Source organism: Microcebus murinus, chromosome 15 (assembly GCF_040939455.1).
Source record: "Microcebus murinus isolate Inina chromosome 15, M.murinus_Inina_mat1.0, whole genome shotgun sequence".
NCBI lineage: Eukaryota > Metazoa > Chordata > Mammalia > Primates > Cheirogaleidae > Microcebus > Microcebus murinus.
Genome location: NC_134118.1, coordinates 64,328,194 through 64,346,566, shown reverse-complemented (window position 1 = coordinate 64,346,566; position 18,373 = coordinate 64,328,194). Strand labels below are relative to the sequence as shown.

Genomic DNA, 18,373 nt, shown 5'->3' with positions numbered 1-18,373 from the left:
CCAAGAAGGAGGGAGGTTGGGAGGGGGTGAGGGGTAAAAACGTATTTATCGGGTACAATGAAGACTATTCTGGTGATGGGCGCACTAAAAGCTCTGACTTAGCATTATACAAGGTATCTGTGTAACAAAAACATTTGTACCTCTTTAATATTTTAAAATTTAAAAAATAGAATAAAATAAAATTCTTGTCTCTAATTGCAACATCTGGTTCATTTTGGGGTAATTGATTGATTTGAGGTTACATTTTCTTATCTTTCCATATGTTTAGTTTCTATCTATCTATTTTAGATTCTATCCTGGACACTTGGATGAACTCAAACTAAGTTCAATTCTTTAAGCCTTATCTGGGCTGCCTGGAGCCTTCCCTGCACATATGTAGTTTAGGGATTAGCAAGAGATGTGAGCAGTTTCCTCACAGACTTTAAGGCTGGATTTCTGTTTTCTGGGATTTCTCCCCCACCGCCTTTCCATTGCTGTTTTTTTTGTTGTTGTTGTTTTTCTTTTTGAGACAGAGTCTCACTCTGTTGCCCAGGTTACAGTGAGTGCCATGGCATCAGCCTGGCTCACAGCAACCTCAAACTCCTGGGCTCAAATGATCCTCCTGCCTCAGCCTCCCTAGTAGCTGGTACTACAGGCATGTGCCACCATGCCTGGCTAATTTTTTTCTATATATTTTTAGTTGGCAAATTAATTTCTTTCTATTTTTAGTAGAGACGGGGTCTCACTCTTGCTCAGGCTGGTTTCGAACTCCTGACCTTGAGCAATCCTCCCACCTCAGCCTCCCAGAGTGCTAGGATTACAGGAATGACCCACTGCTGCTGTCTGTTTTCATTCCTCTTCTTCATCTCTTTGGTGAGGGAGGGATTTCCGCCGGAGGATTATGGGGCTAGCACATGACATGGACACTGAACAGATGAGATGGACAGCAGTGTAGAAGTCACACTTGCTCACAGCCTGGGGGAGAAGCACACACCTCACACAGGGCCATATGGGGGCTGCACTTGGAAACAGTGAACAACCAGGGAGGCAGGCTTTGTAACATCAAGAGGGTGTTCCTGAGGTAGGATGTGATTGGCTGGTTGAATAATTCCATAAACTGGCAGGGAACTGAAACCTGCTGCTCAGAGATAGGAAATGTGTCCAGTCCCTGAGATAAGGAACAGAGTGTGGACAGGAGGTTGTGGTCAGGCCATTCAGGTGCCTCTGGATCTTACCAGGTATCAAGGCAGTGCATGATACTAACTTTAGACCTTATACCCCCCATGGTTGTCCTGGACTCCAATCTCTGGTTCTTTAAGCCAGTAAATTTGCAAATGTCTAGGTTTTAGTCATCCTACATGGCTGCCCTCAGGTTAAATGACACTTTTATAGGAAACATGTGAACGGCCATTTCTTCTTCCAAGTGTTGGCTTCCCTCCAGAATTGCCTTCTTTTGCTTGTTCTCCAGTGCTTTTTGGTAGTTTTCAATATTTTGTTTAGAATTTATAGTTGTTATTTGTGGGAACATTGATGTGAGTTATTTGGCCATTACCAGAAGCAGAACTTTCAAACTTCATTCTTAATCTGGGCTGCTTAGAGCTTGCCTGCACACGTGTGGTTTAGGAACTACACGTGTAGTCTAAGCAAACAGCTTTGGATGCAAGCAGCTTAACTAAATAACTGAAGGAATTAGCAGATATGACTGATGATAAAAGGAATTGGCGTGGAGTCTTTGGAATGATAACACATGCACATATCAACTCACAGCTGAAATTCATAACTGGAGAGCTTATAAAATTGTTATATAAAATACTTATATTTTGATTTGGTACAAATTTTTATTCCATACAAGTTATTTATGTGTTGAACTTAGATAAAATTCAGGAAAAAATATTTTTTATTTTATAGTTTTTATATATTGCTAAAGTTCATATGGAGAAAAAAATGAAGGCTATTATTTGATAATGTGGCCCTGTATCTCCTTTTTTTTTTTTTTTTGAGACAGAGTCTCACTCTTGTTGCCTCGGCTAGAGTGCCATGGCGTCAGCCTAACTCACAGCAACCTCAATCTCCTGGGCTCAAGCGATCCTCCTGCCTCAGCCTCCTGAGTAGCTGGGACATGTGCCACCATGCCCGGCTAATTTTTTCTATATATTTTTAGTTGGTGAATTAATTTCTTTCTATTGTTAGTAGAGACGGGGTCTCGCTCTTGCTCAGGCTGGTCTTGAACTCCTGAGCTCAAACAATCTGCCCACCTCGGCCTCCCAGAGTGCTAGGATTACAGGTGTGAGCCACAGTGCTCTGCCCCTATATCTCTTCCTAAATACCTCGCCTTTTGTTAACCTTGCTTGATTCCTACCAATTTTAATCTGTCTTTAATTCTGCCTTTCTTCTGCATTTATTGCCAATTTGCTTTTTTTCACACTTATGCCCATAAGCATTTCCCCAATGTGTGTTCTGTATCCCTACAGAGACTATAAATGTCTCCTGGACACAGACCAAAGCTTTGATTTCTTTTAAACCCACACACAGCAGACACTTACATATGTTGATTATTCTTTTTTTAGTGACTCCTATCAAGACTCAGATGGACAAATTGGGTTTTAAATTTCTTCAGTACTATGTATATAATTGTTTCCTTTGGTGATCCCGGAAGGACTCAAAAGACCCACTAGGTTATACATGTAGCTAAGATTTATTACAGCAAAGGATACAGAGCAAAACCAACAGGAAAAAAAGATGCATCAGTGGAGTCCAGAGAGGTCTAACATAGTGTCCTGGTGGCCTTTGTCTAAAGCCATCCAGAAATTCTCTCTCAGCAAACTATAGACATATGTGGAATGTCTCTGCCCACAGCAGCTCACTTAAGTCTTGGGGTCCGAGGCTTTTGTTGGGGGCGCTGTTCATGTATGCATATTCTGCCATGCAATCAGGCATGGCAACCAAAACTCAGGGCCCCAGCAATAAAACCAGGAGCATATTATCAATTTTGATATGTGTGCAAAACAACTTGGCAAGCTAATATGGAACGGTCCGTTGCTCCAGGTGTATTTAACGAAATTATCACCCCTAACATAAAGAACACTCCAAGGGCTACATTCCAGGGTTGGCCCAGGATCAAAACGGCTCCTTTGGAGACATGGAAAGAGTAAGCAAGCAGAACTGCTGCACTGACGTCTTCCTCATAAGGCCCTGTGTATCCCTGCTTACCGCCTATTCCTAGTTCCTGCATTACTAACAAGAATAATACAAGGCTAATTAAGTCCGGTTATGTGAAAAGATATTTTTAAACCTATTTTAACTCTAAATCATTCTCTCTAGTCTCGCCACCCTTCCCAAGATATTCTAGCCTCTACTTTCTGTAGCTGGCTGTTCTTTACAAACAAGCAGGCTACATATAGGAAGCAGGAGTTTATGCTGTTTGGAAGAGGAGGCCTAAGATAGATAGAGCTCAAAGTTATAAAATCTACAGGGTTTATAATCCTTAAATGATCTAAATTTGTACCAATTCCCCACAACCTTGCCTGCTTGTGCAGGCAAGCTCTAAGCAGCCCAGATTAAGAATGAAGTTTGAAAGTTCTGCTTCTGGTAATGGCCAAATAACTCACATCAATGTTCCCACAAATAACAACTATAAATTCTAAACAAAATATTAAAAACTACCAAAAATATTAAAAACTACCTGCTTTGCCTCCTGGATTTTCCATTTCACATAGCCTTGGCGTGATGTATCTACCTTTGGCCCAAGCCAAAACCCTAGGTGCCATCTCTTCTCTCCCATCCCCGAAATACAGTCCCCAAACCCAACTGGTATTACCTCTTTAAAATGCCCTGAACGTATTTCCTTCTTTCCACATGACCTCATTTCCCTGTTAACTGCTCCCTTCTTGCTTCTCCGTCCCTCTCCCACAGGCCAGTATCCACTGCAGCAGTCGCCAGTTCCTCCCCACAAGGCAGCTCACCACGCACTGAAGAATACCTTTCTGGAAAAGATCTCCTACATGACGAAGTGATGTAACCACTCAAGTCACTATTTTTAATGTTTTCCTCTGTGTTATAGATCTACCAATGTCCTCCATTTTATTGGAAAATAGATTAATTTCTACCCCCAATTAAAAAATATGTCCCTTAGGATGGAATCAATTTCTTGGAGTTCCCTGAGCCATGCAACAGAAATAACAGGCCAGCTGTGGTGGCTCACGCTTGTAATCCTAGCATTCTGGGAGGCCGAGGCAGGCGGATCATTTGAGCTCGGAGTTGGAGACCAGCCTGAGCAAGAGTGAGACCCCCGTCTCTACTAAAAATACAAAGAAATTAATTGGCCAACTAAAAATATATAGAAAAAATTAGCCAGGCATGGTGGCACATGCTTGTAGTCCCAGCTACTCCGGAGGCTGAGGCAGAAGGATCACTTAAGCCCAGGAATTTGAGGTTGCTGTGAGATAGGCAACAGAGTGAGACTCTGTCGAAAGAGAGAAGAGAAGAGAAGAGAAGAGAAGAGAAGAGAAGAGAAGAGAAGAGAAGAGAAGAGAAGAGAAGAGAAGAGAAGAGAAGAGAAGAGAAGAGAAGAGAAGAGATACAACAGCTGCTCCTGTGCCTCATCCTCTCTTTGCTTCATGACATCTGGTGTTGTCTCCCAGTCTTTTTCCTTTCTCAATTGCTATGTTCAGATTCCTGTTCATTAGATATTTCTGCCAAATTTCATTCCTATAGAGAAGAACACAGCTCAATAGAAGACTTCAGGAAAGGACTCCTTGGGTAGCTATATTTCATAGGTGTCTTCTGAGGTTGTAGGCAGAAGTTATAGATGGCATTAACACATCAATCTAAATATGAATTTTTAAAACATCTGATTCATAAGAATTGTTCCTCCTTAACCTAAAATACTCAAGTGAGATCCTGCAAAAGTTTTAAAACCTCTTAATAGGAAGTTTAAGGCTACACTGAATGAGAAAAAGGCTATATAGAATCTCTCTTTTTTTTTTTTTTATTTCGGCATAAGGGTACGGATTTTAAGGTTTCAATAAATGCCCATTTCTCCCCTTCCCCCCACTAGAATCTCTCTTAAAACTGCTACAAAAACCTCACAAAAATGTTTCTAAACCCAAACTGCCTTGATTAATTCCTAAAGTGGGAAGTCTTCAAAAGCTTTGAATTTATCAATTTTGGTATTTCTTGGTTTTAATTTTGTGTAATAATATAGGTGCAATTAGAATGCTGGTATGCAAAGGACAGACATTACTAACAAGAGAAGTAGAAAAACTCTCATAGAAATGAACTAAAGCTACATATTAATATTTAGTGTATCTACTTACGTACTCTTTTCCTAGTAGGTAGTATACATATGCATTTGTTATTCCAGAATGTGCAGAAAGTTCTTTCTTTTATATTTAAGTATAAATGTCATTAAAATAATATATGTACCCCAAAAATCAAATGTGCAAAATAATAAACTAAGTGTCCAGATATCACTGGACTATTTTTCCAGAGATATATTACCTGAATAGAAAAGTAACATTATTTAGGATATCCTAAAGATAACATCATATAAGGAAGTCATTAGGCTTTTTTGAAATTATTTTTGAATCAACATGCCAATTTTCAAAGATTGGGTTACATATGCTATTGGTCTAACTCTGTATTACAACTGTATTTTTTGTTATGCAAAAATGTATCACAAATAATCTCCATAAATACAATTTACATATCACAGTCCCTAAATTTTAATTCTCATGTTCTATCATCACCATTAAGGGCTCAAATCATCATCTCTTTCTGATTCTTCTATTTCCCCATAATATAAAGTTTTTTAGCTTCTAATACTTTTCATACACATTTTTCCCCCATAACTTTTATATCTTTGTTTTTATCTCTCTGATTCTAATACTTACTCTAGCCAGATACTAGGAGAAAATGTGTGTACTCTCACTTCAGGCACCTCTTCACAGTCCCCTCCCTAAAGATAACATTTCTGTGACCAAAGGATATTGTGCTAAAGTATCTGCAGTGTACACTACAGCCAGAACAAGCAAAAGCAACTACACCTAGCCCACAGCTGGATAACGAAGAGTGGATAACGAGGAGTGACATTATGAAGACCACCACCTGTGTTTTCTCAAGGTGACAACTGAGAAAAAGACAGAAAATCAGAAAAATTATTTGTACTTAATGAATATTTTCATTTTCAAAACTTGGGTCTCATTTTATAGAACTGACACATTTAAAAGTTGATATAGCAAAATAAGGTATAAACACAATTCTCCAGAAACACATATATTGTGTAAAGTGAGATACACTGCTTTCATGTATAAGATAGAGAATGTCAATTTATGGAAATCAATTAGATAAATAATTTTTAAAAATCTGTTATCCATGACACATATTTACCAAAATGCTGGATTAAATGAACCATGCCAAGAGTAAATCAATAGCACAATAGCTCATTAAATAATAAGGCCTCATTAAATAATCAATGAGAATCATTTAAAAGTGAACAAAAGATTAAGCAAAATGCACCCAGCCTGTATCATTAGTTTCATTCTTCAAAAAACATTCTTAGTAAAAAAATAAAATAAAAAACATTCTTTAGCTAGTGCTGAAGGCATAAGGCATTGGCCCTTGAAAATAACTCTAAAGGATACATGGTTTCTAGCATTTTTGACTTTGAACATTATTGTTCAGGAAATCCTAATTTTCCTTTAGAGGTGGTATTGTTAAATCTGCTACAGGACTTTGCAGAAAAAAAACTTTCTATAATATCCCAAGTTCTTAATCTTTTTCCTGTGGGTACTTTTTTTCTTTAAATAATGACTACCAGTCAAAAAATAAGATTATTGTTTTACTCTTAAATTTTTAGGTGTACACTTATTTTGTGCATTGCTATATGACTCTGGGCAAGTAACTTAATTTCTCTGGGTCCCAATTTTATCACCTGAAAAAAAGTTGGTCTGGAGGTGATCTATAATAGTGACCTTCAACCTCTTCCCCATCCCTACGTACAGGATAGCTGTAGTAAGTCCCACTGGCAGCATAGCTCACCCAGCCACTCAGTAAGCTGCCTGTTGCCTGCTCTCCTTTTGTTTAGGGCTGTGGTCCCCAACCCCTTGTCCCTAGCCTGTTAGGGACCATAGGCCACAGAGCTCCCACAGGTCCATGGAAAAACTGTCTTCCATGAAACTGGTCCCTGGTGTCAAAAAGGTTGGGAACCGCTGCAGTTTAGGGAAATCATTGAGCGAAAATTACTTTCAGTATTAAAAAATGTCTACAAGTCTATAGTGGTCATGAGATTAAAAATAACCATCTAAAATTGTGCCAACTTGAGATGTATTTTTTTTTTCTTCTTTTCTTTTTCTTCGACCTCTATTGAGCACTGTGCAGGGCTCTAGTACAGCGGACATCATTCTTAGATAAAAACATCTTTTTGTAAAGTTCTTAGTGAATAAAAAACACATAAAGAAAGGGCTATGCTACTATAGTTTTCAATACATTTCCTCCCTACCACTCTTTTTTCCATTTGATGAAATTAATAGGAAAGTTGCTGTAAAGTTAAGAGTAGCATTTGAAAGGCACTGGGCCACACTTTATCTCAAACTTTCAAAGAAGGGAAGATGTCAAAGCTTTAGTTTACACACGGTTTGAGGCAATTGTTGGGTTATTGACTACCTACAAAAACAATGGACGTTAAGATAGCTCACTAAGAAAAAGGGGTATCTACAAGGACAGAATGTGCTAAAATCTCTTTTATCGCATTTACGGATTAGATAATGCATTATTTGTATAGGTTTAATAATTTATGTCTACTATATTAACTATTTAACTTTGGACAAATTTTTAAGGTTCACTGGCAAAATTAGACCAGAATTTCAAATTTGAACATACAGTGTAAATCTCTTCTGTAAATTTAAAACCCTTCCCCCAGCTTTTGGGAGACATAATTGCATAATTTGAACTCTTTCAATAGTGTGACCTAGTTCCCTCTCTTGATGTTATAAACGGCTCATGTAACTATGGTAACCGTCCAGGGAAAATTGAATGTTTTTCTGGTCAGCAATATGCAAAATATACCATATGTGTTATTTTTTTGTTTCTGGAATAACAAAGGGGACAGTATGTTTGTTTTTTTTTCTTGATTATGGGAATATCATATTGTATTACAGCAAATTTCTTCTTGACTAGCTCCAGTCATGCACAGTCCCTTCATTAAAATGTTTTAGGATCATTTGTTGCTGTTAGTAGTCATCCTAAATGCTGAATAGTACCATAACCCAAAGTAGCAGGACTGAATGTATACACCAATGTTAAATCTGTGCTGTCTACCACATAAACTGCGATTATAGGCTGGCATTGCCCAGATTTCTAATATCCCTTCTAGAGAATCTGGTATTTCTTACTTTGCCCTTTAGCCCTAGCCAAAGTGTTTTCTTAAAACAAAAAATTGCTAGCACAAAATTTTATCTCAGGGAGTATATTTAGATAGTGAGAAGAATTGTCTTCAGTTTGTAGTGATTTTTACATATTCTCTTTTTATCTCTATTTTTAATTTTTTTCTACTAGTGTGTACTACTTATGTAATAAAGTAATTAAAATGCTTTAAAACTCAGCCAAATGGAGATGTGGCCTATTAATTTTTTTTAGTTGCCTTTTGTACTAATGAATTGATTTAAAGTTTTGGATTTTTTCACTATAGTTTACAATGCTTCACTGGATCTTCTAGAAATTACTCTAATTTATAATACAAACTCCTATATTATTAAGGATTCATTTGTATTAGGTACAATTACATTTCTACAATGGGCTATCTTGGTGATCTTTTAATATGACTTCATTCAAAGATATTCTTGAGTTTCCCCACATATATAAGTGACTTTCAACCACTCAAATATCTTCCTCAGAAAAGCATTGCTCTCTGCTTCATTGAATTAAACAGGGAATCAGTGGCCTCTTCCTGGTTTAGAAAAGACTTCACTAACCAAATAAAATGTGTGGGGACTTGTTGGATCCTGTTAAACCAAATGTAAAAAGATTTAATGAGACAACAGGGAAATCTGAAAATTTGAATTGTCAGGATATTTAAATTTTGGGGGTAGGATAATGGTATTATAGATATGTTTAAAATGTTAACTCTTATTTGTTCATATTTAAAGTATTCACAGATAAAGCGATAATAACCCAGCAAGGGTAAGAGTGTGGAGGGTTATAGATTAAATAATCTTAGCCATATGTTGGTAAATGTTGAAGCTGGGTGAATGGTATTTAAGGATTTATTGTACTATTACCTCTACTTTTGTGTTTGTCTAAAAATTTCCATAATAAATATTTAAAAATATTAAAAAGTGGAAAAAAGAAAAGGATTTCAAATTTAATTAGCCTACCTCCAGCAGAAGCTGAATTTTCTCAGGAGGTATCTATAGGAATCTTTCAGAACTACTTGCTAGTTTGTTTTCAGTTTGAAGTTGTTGCTCCCCCCATAAAATAGGTATGGAAGCATAAACATTTCTTGCCAAGGACTCTTAAGTAACAGATTTAGAAATTAAAGGTAATCCCAGACACGAATTTGGGAGCATCAGTTAGTCATCTTCTTCAGGGTTGCATTATGGTAGAAAATACATTGACAAGCAAATAAAAGGGCTTTTTGCTTTATTCACGGGATTAAATATCACCATTTAACTTCTATGATGAAGAGAATGGGAGTTTTTAAATTTGCATTTAGGAGAGTCAGGAAACTCAATCTGAAGAGGCCCCAAATTTTCAGTTAAGTAACTACTAAGAAGAAAAGGACACTGATAAATAGCCAAGGTCAACTTGGGTTTAGGGAGTATGGTGTTTTTCTCCCCCCATGTAAATTCTTTCCCCACACAGGCTGCTTTCACAAGTATGGCAGAATAAGCCCCAGATTAACCTTTAAAATAAATATAGCAAGCAAAGCACATGTCTGAAATAATTCATACACACATGTATTAGAGTACTTTATAGGTTTAGACAAGTACCCCCTGAAATATCATTATTTGAATTTTTTGCTTCCTTCTAGTCTGTTCAACAGAATTATAAAAGGTGAACATAATGCTATAAAAGGTCTCCTATTCTATATTCATCCTTCTTTCCTCTCATCTTGCTCTAGATTCCTGGAGGGAGTAATCTATGTACTCTGCATCATTGCCTTTTCTCACTTCTAGTTGCTAACCACATGCCATATCATTTATCAGGCTAAATAAAATTCATAGGTGCATTTGGTGTCTAAACTGAGTCAATACATAACAAGGCCTCTTGCATTACTTTGGGCCTTTGATAAAGGCTAACTTACTCAAATTTTGTAAAGAAATAAAAATAATAAAGTTCAGATTAAAATCAATAAAATTCAATTCTTCAGAGTGATCGGTTTTTGACAAGACATGACTGCTTAATCTGAAAGACTTAAAGAATGACAACAGTAATATCCCCAAACCCTTCTCAGAAATACAACACACTGTACTGCCTAGGCTGACTTAATAGTCAAGTGGTCAAAACCTCAAAGTGTCACAGGATAATAACGCAAGACAATCCCCCAGTCCTTTGCAATACTGTTGCTGTTCCCAACACATCGAATTCCCTGGAGTGCTTTATTTTGGTTTGAAATTTACAATTTCCTGTAGATCAAGTTCTAGATTTCTCTTTGCTAGACAATGACCACTTACTATTAACAGCTGTTTCACAAGTGCTCCAAATAGGTGTGTAATACAGGTGTACCACCGCTGCAAACTGGATATAAGAAAACCCAAATTTATTACTCACTCATATTTTCCTCTTAACTCAAAGGTACTACTCATAATAGGGTTTGTTTACATAGGCATTCCATTAAAATTCTCCGTGTATTCGTTCTATTTATACCCATTTCTTTCAAATACACACGTTATTATATGTACACAAAGTCCATCTGTAATTAAAATCAGCTCCTCTGCCTGGCATTTCATTTACATGACACAGGAATTAAACCCAGGTAGTCGTTCACATAGATAAGGCCGTGGACCTGATTGCAAATCATGTTTTTACCCCCATCTCCATTACCCGCTCCAATTGTTAGTCCTCGGGCAAAACTGAATAAAAAGGACTCGTAAGGCTGGTGGTGTGCCTCTCACTCCGCCCGTAAGCCCTCGCCGACGTTCAATGCTTAGACGTTCCGAAACCCCCCAAACTGGTCTGTGGGACAAACATCTCTGTGGAGCAGATGCACCCCTTCCCCAGATTAAACGGCAGCTTCCTGAGGAAGGGAAGGGTGGACAACACCGGCCAGGTACTGCAGCGCCAGGAGACCTCCGCGCCCGAGGAAGGGAGGGAGCACGCTAAGGTCGGAGCGACATTTATTAATAAAAGCCAGGCCGACTAAATGAGAAAGGAAACGCTGGGGGCCGGAGTGAGGACCGCCTACCTCCCCGATTAGCCCCCAGCGCTCGGCGAGCCCGAAGGCCCCGGCGGCAGCAGGGACGCAGGCCGAGGGGACTCGCAGGCGGTGGCCGCTGGGCGGCGGCGCTCGGCGGGAACGCGGCCGCCGGGCATGCCGGGAGCCGGCCCCGCTGCATGCCGGGCCGCGTAGTTCCCGCAGGCCTCACTCCGGATCGGAGCGACGGCGGCCGCCCGCTGCTCCTTTTATGGCTCGCGAGGGGCCGCACTTGAACCGCCTCATGGGGAAAAAGTCGGTAACACCGGGCCGAGTGAGCGGGGCCAAGGTCCCTCCTCCTTGTGGGAAGGACGGAAGTAGAAAGTCAGCCACCCTTCCTCTCAGGTCCCATTCAGACACTGGGCGAAGAGGAGGGTCTGACAGTGCTTCCCCTTTAACGGGGGGCGGGGCGCAGCCTGCCGTTTGGCCGCCCTCCGCGCCCTCCCCCCCAGCCGAGAGTTGACAGACCAATCGCCCGGGTGGCGGAGGGAAGGCGGGAGAATGCGAACCCTTCGGTAGGGCGGTAGGGGCGGGCCCCCGGCCTTATTAGGAGCGAGTCTTGCGCAGGCGCAGAGGCGGCCGCAGGCGGAGGGGCGGGGGCAGTCCAGTGAGAGACTCTCCGACAGGCACGGAGGGTGATTGGGAGAGAAGGGGGCAGCGAGGGGCTTGTCATGGGGATCCGAGCTACGACACGGCTGTGGTAGCATCTGGGGACTCCGAGGGGGACAGGAAGTGTCAGCGCGCGGGACCCCGGCGCCAGCTCCGCTGGGGGGATCCCTGCTGCTCTAGTCCTGGGGAGGGAGGGGAGAAAGGAGGGAGCCCTGGCCTCGCCCCGCCCCTGGGCTTGTTACCGCGGGGGCGGGGAGTGAGGGCTTCTTTTGGGGGGAGTGGAGATCGGGGGACTCGGTGGTGCCCTGTCGAGCGGCCGCCGGTGTCCCCGCGGCGCCGGGCTGCGGAGCGGAGGGCCCGCGGCGGCCGTGGCTGTTGCATGTGTGGCTGCTGGATGCGGAGGCGGCGGCGGCGGCGGCGGCGAGGAGCAGCAGCGGCGGCAGGATGTTAGGGCAGCAGCAGCAGCAACTGTACTCGTCGGCCGCGCTCCTGACCGGGGAGCGGAGCCGGCTCCTCACCTGCTACGTGCAGGACTACCTCGAGTGTGTGGAGTCGCTGCCCCACGACATGCAGAGGAACGTGTCCGTGCTGCGAGAGCTGGACAACAAATATCAAGGTAGGGGCCGCGAGGCTGCCTGCGCGAGTCCTCCCCAGCCGGATCCGCCGGCCTCGGGACGTGATTGCTCGGAGCCTGCTCGGGGAAGTGCCACTTTCCTTTCTCCTGTGACAGTCTCCCCGAGTGCACAGGAGTCTGCTGTGTGGGACACGGAAGAGGGAGCGGAGACCGACTTCGCGGCCCTCCCTTCCCCCTGGCGGTAGGCGAGGACTTCTGTGGGGTCGTGAGGGTGGGGGCCGCTCGCCAGCCCCCGCTGCAGACCCGGCGGCTGCAGCTGCCGTGGAGGGGAATCAGCCATTTTAAGCAGCAAGCATTTGTTCCGGCGCTAGCCTGCCCCATGCCGCAGACCCTCCCGCCCCGGCCAGGGAGTGTGCAGCCGAGCAGCGGGCTGGGGAGCGAGGCGGGCAGGCTCCCGCTGGACAGCGGGCCGGCTCTCCCCCCCGCACCGGGCCCCCACCCCCCGAGAGCAGATGCATTGGAACGTGCGGGGGGGAGGGGGCGAGAGAGGGCCGCGGAGGCGGACTCCGGAGAGGTCCCTCCCTCTGCGCTCCAGCTCCCGGCTCGGGATGGAACAGTCGGTTCCCCTCTGCCGCCCCGGGAAAGTTCCCGGCCGCCCGGCGCCGCAGCCTTTCCCCAGTTCCTTAAGCCAAATGGTTAACAGGGGAGCGTTCCCCCGCCGGGAAGGGAAGGGAGAGGGGTGTGTGTGGCGGGGAGGGCCCCCTTGTCCCTGGGGGCGGGGCCCGCGGGCGTGACGTAGGGCCTGGGAGGGGCACGGCGCGCGCGCTCCCGCCGGCCTCGAAAATGGCTCGTCGCTGGAGTGGCTGAGGCTGAGCTGGCTGCTTCCGAGGGAGTCGGGGCCGTGCGGGGCGTCAGCTCGGGCCTGGCAGAGTCAGTGCTGGGGGTTTGCAAGATGTTTGTTGTGATGTTTCGAATCTCTTTCCCAACCAATGAGTCGGGACGGGGACATAGCCGCTGGGACCGTCGCTGACCCTGGCACGGTGTAGGTTCCGGGCCATGTGTCACTTCCGGGCCCCAGGAGGAAGAGGGTTGGTTGACTAGGCAACCACCTGGCGTCCCTTCTACCCTGGGTCGCTCTTCCGCCAAGTTTAAGTGATGTGGCGAAAACCTTTCAAGCCTGGACAGAGACTTAACCTTTCTTACAGAGTGTCGTTTATCAACTATCAGTGGAACTTTCGTCTGCTACTAGAGTGGGAGAAGTTTAAATATGGAGATGTTATTTAATGACCCTCAGTCAAGGAACAGACCTTGAACATAATGTGGAAACAGCCATGTGGATTTCAAAGATATCTTGGATCCATTCTCTGTTTTTTTAAACATGTCACTAATCCTGTTTTAGTCTCTAAGGAATCCACTCCTGGGATGAGGTTTTCTGGCCTGAAGCACGTTAGAATATTTAAGTATCTCTGTGCTTTTGAATCTATAAATTTATTTCTGTCTTCTGAGTCCATATGATTGATAGGACAGGTCTGTTGAGGGGAGGAGAATTAACACTAATTGCTTACTGTATAGCAATCACTGTGCCAGGTCCAGGCCATTATATAAAGTAAAAACTCATTTCACATATAAATTAAAATTTACAAACAGTTTAAATAACTTGTCCAGCTAATGAGCTGTAGAAGATTTGCCTGCCACTTCAGATGAACATCCTTGTTTGCAAACTTTTAAAATTTTAAAAGAAGAGCCGTCCAATAATATTTTCTATAGACATGGAGCACATATGTGAATGATAAACTAAAAATGATCATGTGTACTTAAGAACTGTGTATGCAACCTTTTTAGTTTTTCAAATAATAACACTGAAGTTTGTGAAGCTTGTAGTTTTTTACATTTCTTTAAAGGCACAGGTTTGTCATCACAAAAGTTAAGCTATTTGAAGTTAGGGAGGGAAACTATAATTTGTTGACAGGGAAATCTGCTATCTGATCATCTGTAATTGTCATAAGTAGCTCTGGTAACATGAGTAATATTGTAGGCCTTACAAGATTGAGAAATTATAAAAATCCTCAGCTCCATTAAGATTTTGATTAATTTCAAGATTAATATAAAAATAGTGATCTAGTTTTCACTCCATGCACATGGTTACTGAGCTCAACAATTTTATATTTATAAACTTTATAAACTTTCATGTTTTTTATTATTTTACTAGTTCTTAAGTATTTTCTGTGTTTGGATCTAATACTTAATAGCAATATATTAAGCAAATATAGTGATACATTTAATAGATTATATAGGCAATCAAAGAAATTTCCCACCTATTTGAGACACTTTCAGAAATTACTGAAGAACCTATAAAATAGAGAAAGAAGAAAATTTCACAATTAGATGAAGTATTTATTATGGGGTAGGGTTATTAGAGAACCTTTGTTTTTGTTTCAGTATTCTCATTCATAATTTCTTGGGTAAACAACCTTTGAACTAAAATTTAATGCTTTATTTCAGCTGCCTTTCCTGTGGTTTATAGAATGTGCTTAAACTGGAATTAGATATACAGATTGGCATTGTTCAGAGTCTGGGGTTCTTACATGAGTTTCATTTTCTTCACATGTAGCAATGATGGCTTCCTCTGGTTGCTGTAGGGGTTAACTGAGAAAATCTTTACCACATAGAAGGGGCTAAGTAAAGGTGAATTACCTTTCTTCTTTCACTACATAATAAGGTGTCTTAAAAATGTGATAGGTACCCAAGTTATTGAAAGAAAAAAATGAATTTTTATCTCATGTATAATATCAGTGTGCCGGTATGATATACAATGTAATTAGCTTCTGACACCTGATTATTAGATACAGAATATTCGAAATGAGGTTTGCCCTTTTATAATCCTCAAAGTTTTTTGTATCTTAGGGGAAAATATGTAATTTTCTTATTTTTCCTGTAGGAAAATTAGGTTCTTAAGAAATCTACTTAGAAAATTAGATTCTTAAGAAATCTACTTAGATGTCTAACTGAGCAAATGGGATAGATATGAATTTGGTTTATGTCAGGTATGAGTACCCTCAGCTGTGTGGTGGTACTTTGTCATGTATTCCAGGTTAAACAGTTGTCTATCAAACTGCAGTTTCCAGGGAGGAGCTAATTCATAAGAGTTGTATTGAATAATTACTTTGTGTTACCTTACTTGCAAACAGCCTCAGTGTATATATTTACTTGTCTAACATTTCTGTTATTAAGAATAATAATATTGGAATATAAGCAGTGGTATGCCAAGTGGTGGTTGATATTAGAATATAAAACAGTGGTATGCCATGTGGTGTGATAAATTAGAGTTAATTTTTGTTTCTCCATCTCTTAATAGGACAGACCTCTTTCAGATAGCATATCTGATAAGGATAAGAAATAAAACAGAGTTGAATAAAATTAATCTTAAGTAAATTTTTGGTGACATCTGAAATTATATTTTCAGATTTTTTAATACCTTCTAGTGACTCAGCTATTTTTACTTGAGTTAAATAAGTGTCTCACATGTTATACAACTAAATCAGCAGTTCAGAAAGCTTAGAACCAACTGCTGAGTTATCTACAAAGGCAGAGTGATCCAGTGCTGACTTTACTATAATTTTGTTAGTGGCTTGGTCAGTTGATGCCAGAACCAGAACCTACCCTGGAAATAGTTTGATTTTCAGAATTTCCCATGTGATAAAATAAAAGAACCATTAAAACTAAGATGATGGGAAGCTAAGAATTGCTTATGTCTGCTTAGTTTAAGAATGTCCAGGGGTATGATGTAAAAATGAAGATATAGTGTCTCTCTAGAGTCACATAGCAAGTCATTGGTTGAACTGTAAACACAGTTGGTCAGTAATCTGTGAGCTAGTCCTGGAACCTCTTCAAGTTTTATAGCTGGAGTCCTGCATGTTAATTTTATTTACTATATAAGGTTGTTTTGAAGTTCAAAGTAGCTATAGATGATATGGTACTAGGTAGACTCTAAAGTGGCATACAGTGTTCCTGCCCATTCAATATACTTTTGATTGTTAACCACACATCTCTTATCCTTTTTAATACAGATTAATGAGTAGTAGAGTTTTGTGTTCTCTGTTCTCATGAGTTTATCTCTAAGTTCACCTTCATATTAGATTACGTTGTCTATGTATGGGAAATCATGTTAATGTATACACATACTGTAGAGGAGTGTAGTTTCATGGTTTGAGTTAGTTCTGAATGCACCAATTCTGTGAAAAATAATTAACTTGAAAATGTTATGTGTGCTGACACATGATAACGTACTCACCTTTCTTTTCTATTTTTTAGAAACATTAAAGGAAATTGATGATGTCTATGAAAAATATAAAAAAGAAGATGATTTAAACCAGAAGAAACGCCTACAGCAACTTCTCCAGAGAGCATTAATCAATAGTCAAGAATTGGGAGATGAAAAAATTCAGATTGTCACACAAATGCTCGAATTGGTGGAAAATCGGGCAAGACAAATGGAATTGCATTCACAGTGTTTCCAAGATCCTGCTGAAAGCGAACGAGCCTCAGATAAAGCAAAGATGGATTCCAGCCAACCAGAAAGATCTTCCAGAAGACCCCGCAGACAGCGGACCAGTGAAAGCCGTGACTTATGTCACATGACAAATGGGATTGAAGACTGTGATGATCAGCCACCTAAAGAAAAAAAATCCAAGTCAGCAAAGAAAAAGAAACGCTCCAAGGCCAAGCAGGAAAGGGAAGCTTCACCTGTTGAGTTTGCAATAGATCCCAATGAACCCACATACTGTTTATGCAACCAAGTGTCTTATGGGGAAATGATAGGATGTGACAATGAACAGTGTCCAATTGAATGGTTTCACTTTTCATGTGTTTCACTTACCTATAAACCAAAGGGAAAATGGTATTGCCCAAAGTGCAGGGGAGATAATGAGAAAACAATGGACAAAAGTACTGAAAAGACAAAAAAGGATAGAAGATCGAGGTAGTAAAGGCCATCCACGTCTTAAAGGGTTATTTGTCTTTTATATAATTCATTTACTTTCAGAAAATGTTTTAGGGTAAATGCATAAGACTATGCAATAATTTTTAATCATTAGTATTAATGGTGTATTAAAAGTTGTTGTACTTTGTCTGTGACCTTAATTTTCTGCACTGAATTACCAAATATTTTAAACCGGGTAGTCTTCAGATCACCTAATGAAAGGAGCAGGGAACAGAGAGAGGGTGGTATGAACATTATAAAAACTTCACAAACCATGCCTATTTCATTTTCACGTAAAACTGCAATGCTCTTTGTTGGGTAAACACAAAAGTTTTCCTAGTTTCTTAGTTCTGTGTGCTTAGAAAAATTTAGATATAGTTGGATTTCTCTGTAAGCATCAAATTATCTTGGGTAATTAAAAATATGAACACTATACCATTTAGAGCTTTTTTTCCCCTATCCCCATTTATACATGTTGATCTCTAGTTTTCCAGGAATTGAAGGAACTAGAGATAAGAATAATTTGGGATTCCATGTGGAATAATGTGCTCTTATTGGAGTATTTGCTGCTGTCTTTTCCTCAGTAGCATTTTGATAACACTTGTCAGTAGCCCATTTGTAAATGCCTTGCTGCTGCTTCATAGATAACACTTACTCTAGTGCTTCATAAGGAAGTTGTTTTGTGCTTTGTTTTAATGGGGACAGGTAAGAGTAGTTAGGATGCCAAAAATGCTGCCATTGGCTTATATTGGCACACTTTGGGTTGTGTAGTATCATGGTCAAGGTTGAGCAACTTAAAAATGCATCTTAATTAATAATACTT

The 18,373-nt window shown here is 40.9% G+C and overlaps 1 protein-coding gene across 1 annotated transcript; it reads left to right on the top strand.

Moving 5' to 3' along the window:
* Nucleotides 1-11,972: 11,972 nt before the first annotated feature.
* ING2 (inhibitor of growth family member 2) lies at nt 11,973-17,983 on the top strand. The gene is made up of 2 exons (XM_012784987.3): nt 11,973-12,614; nt 16,884-17,983. The coding sequence occupies exons 1-2, from the start codon at nt 12,443-12,445 to the stop codon at nt 17,552-17,554; spliced, it is 843 nt and encodes a 280-aa protein (XP_012640441.1). The 5' UTR covers nt 11,973-12,442; the 3' UTR covers nt 17,555-17,983.
* The last annotated feature ends 390 nt before the right edge of the window (nt 17,984-18,373 follow it).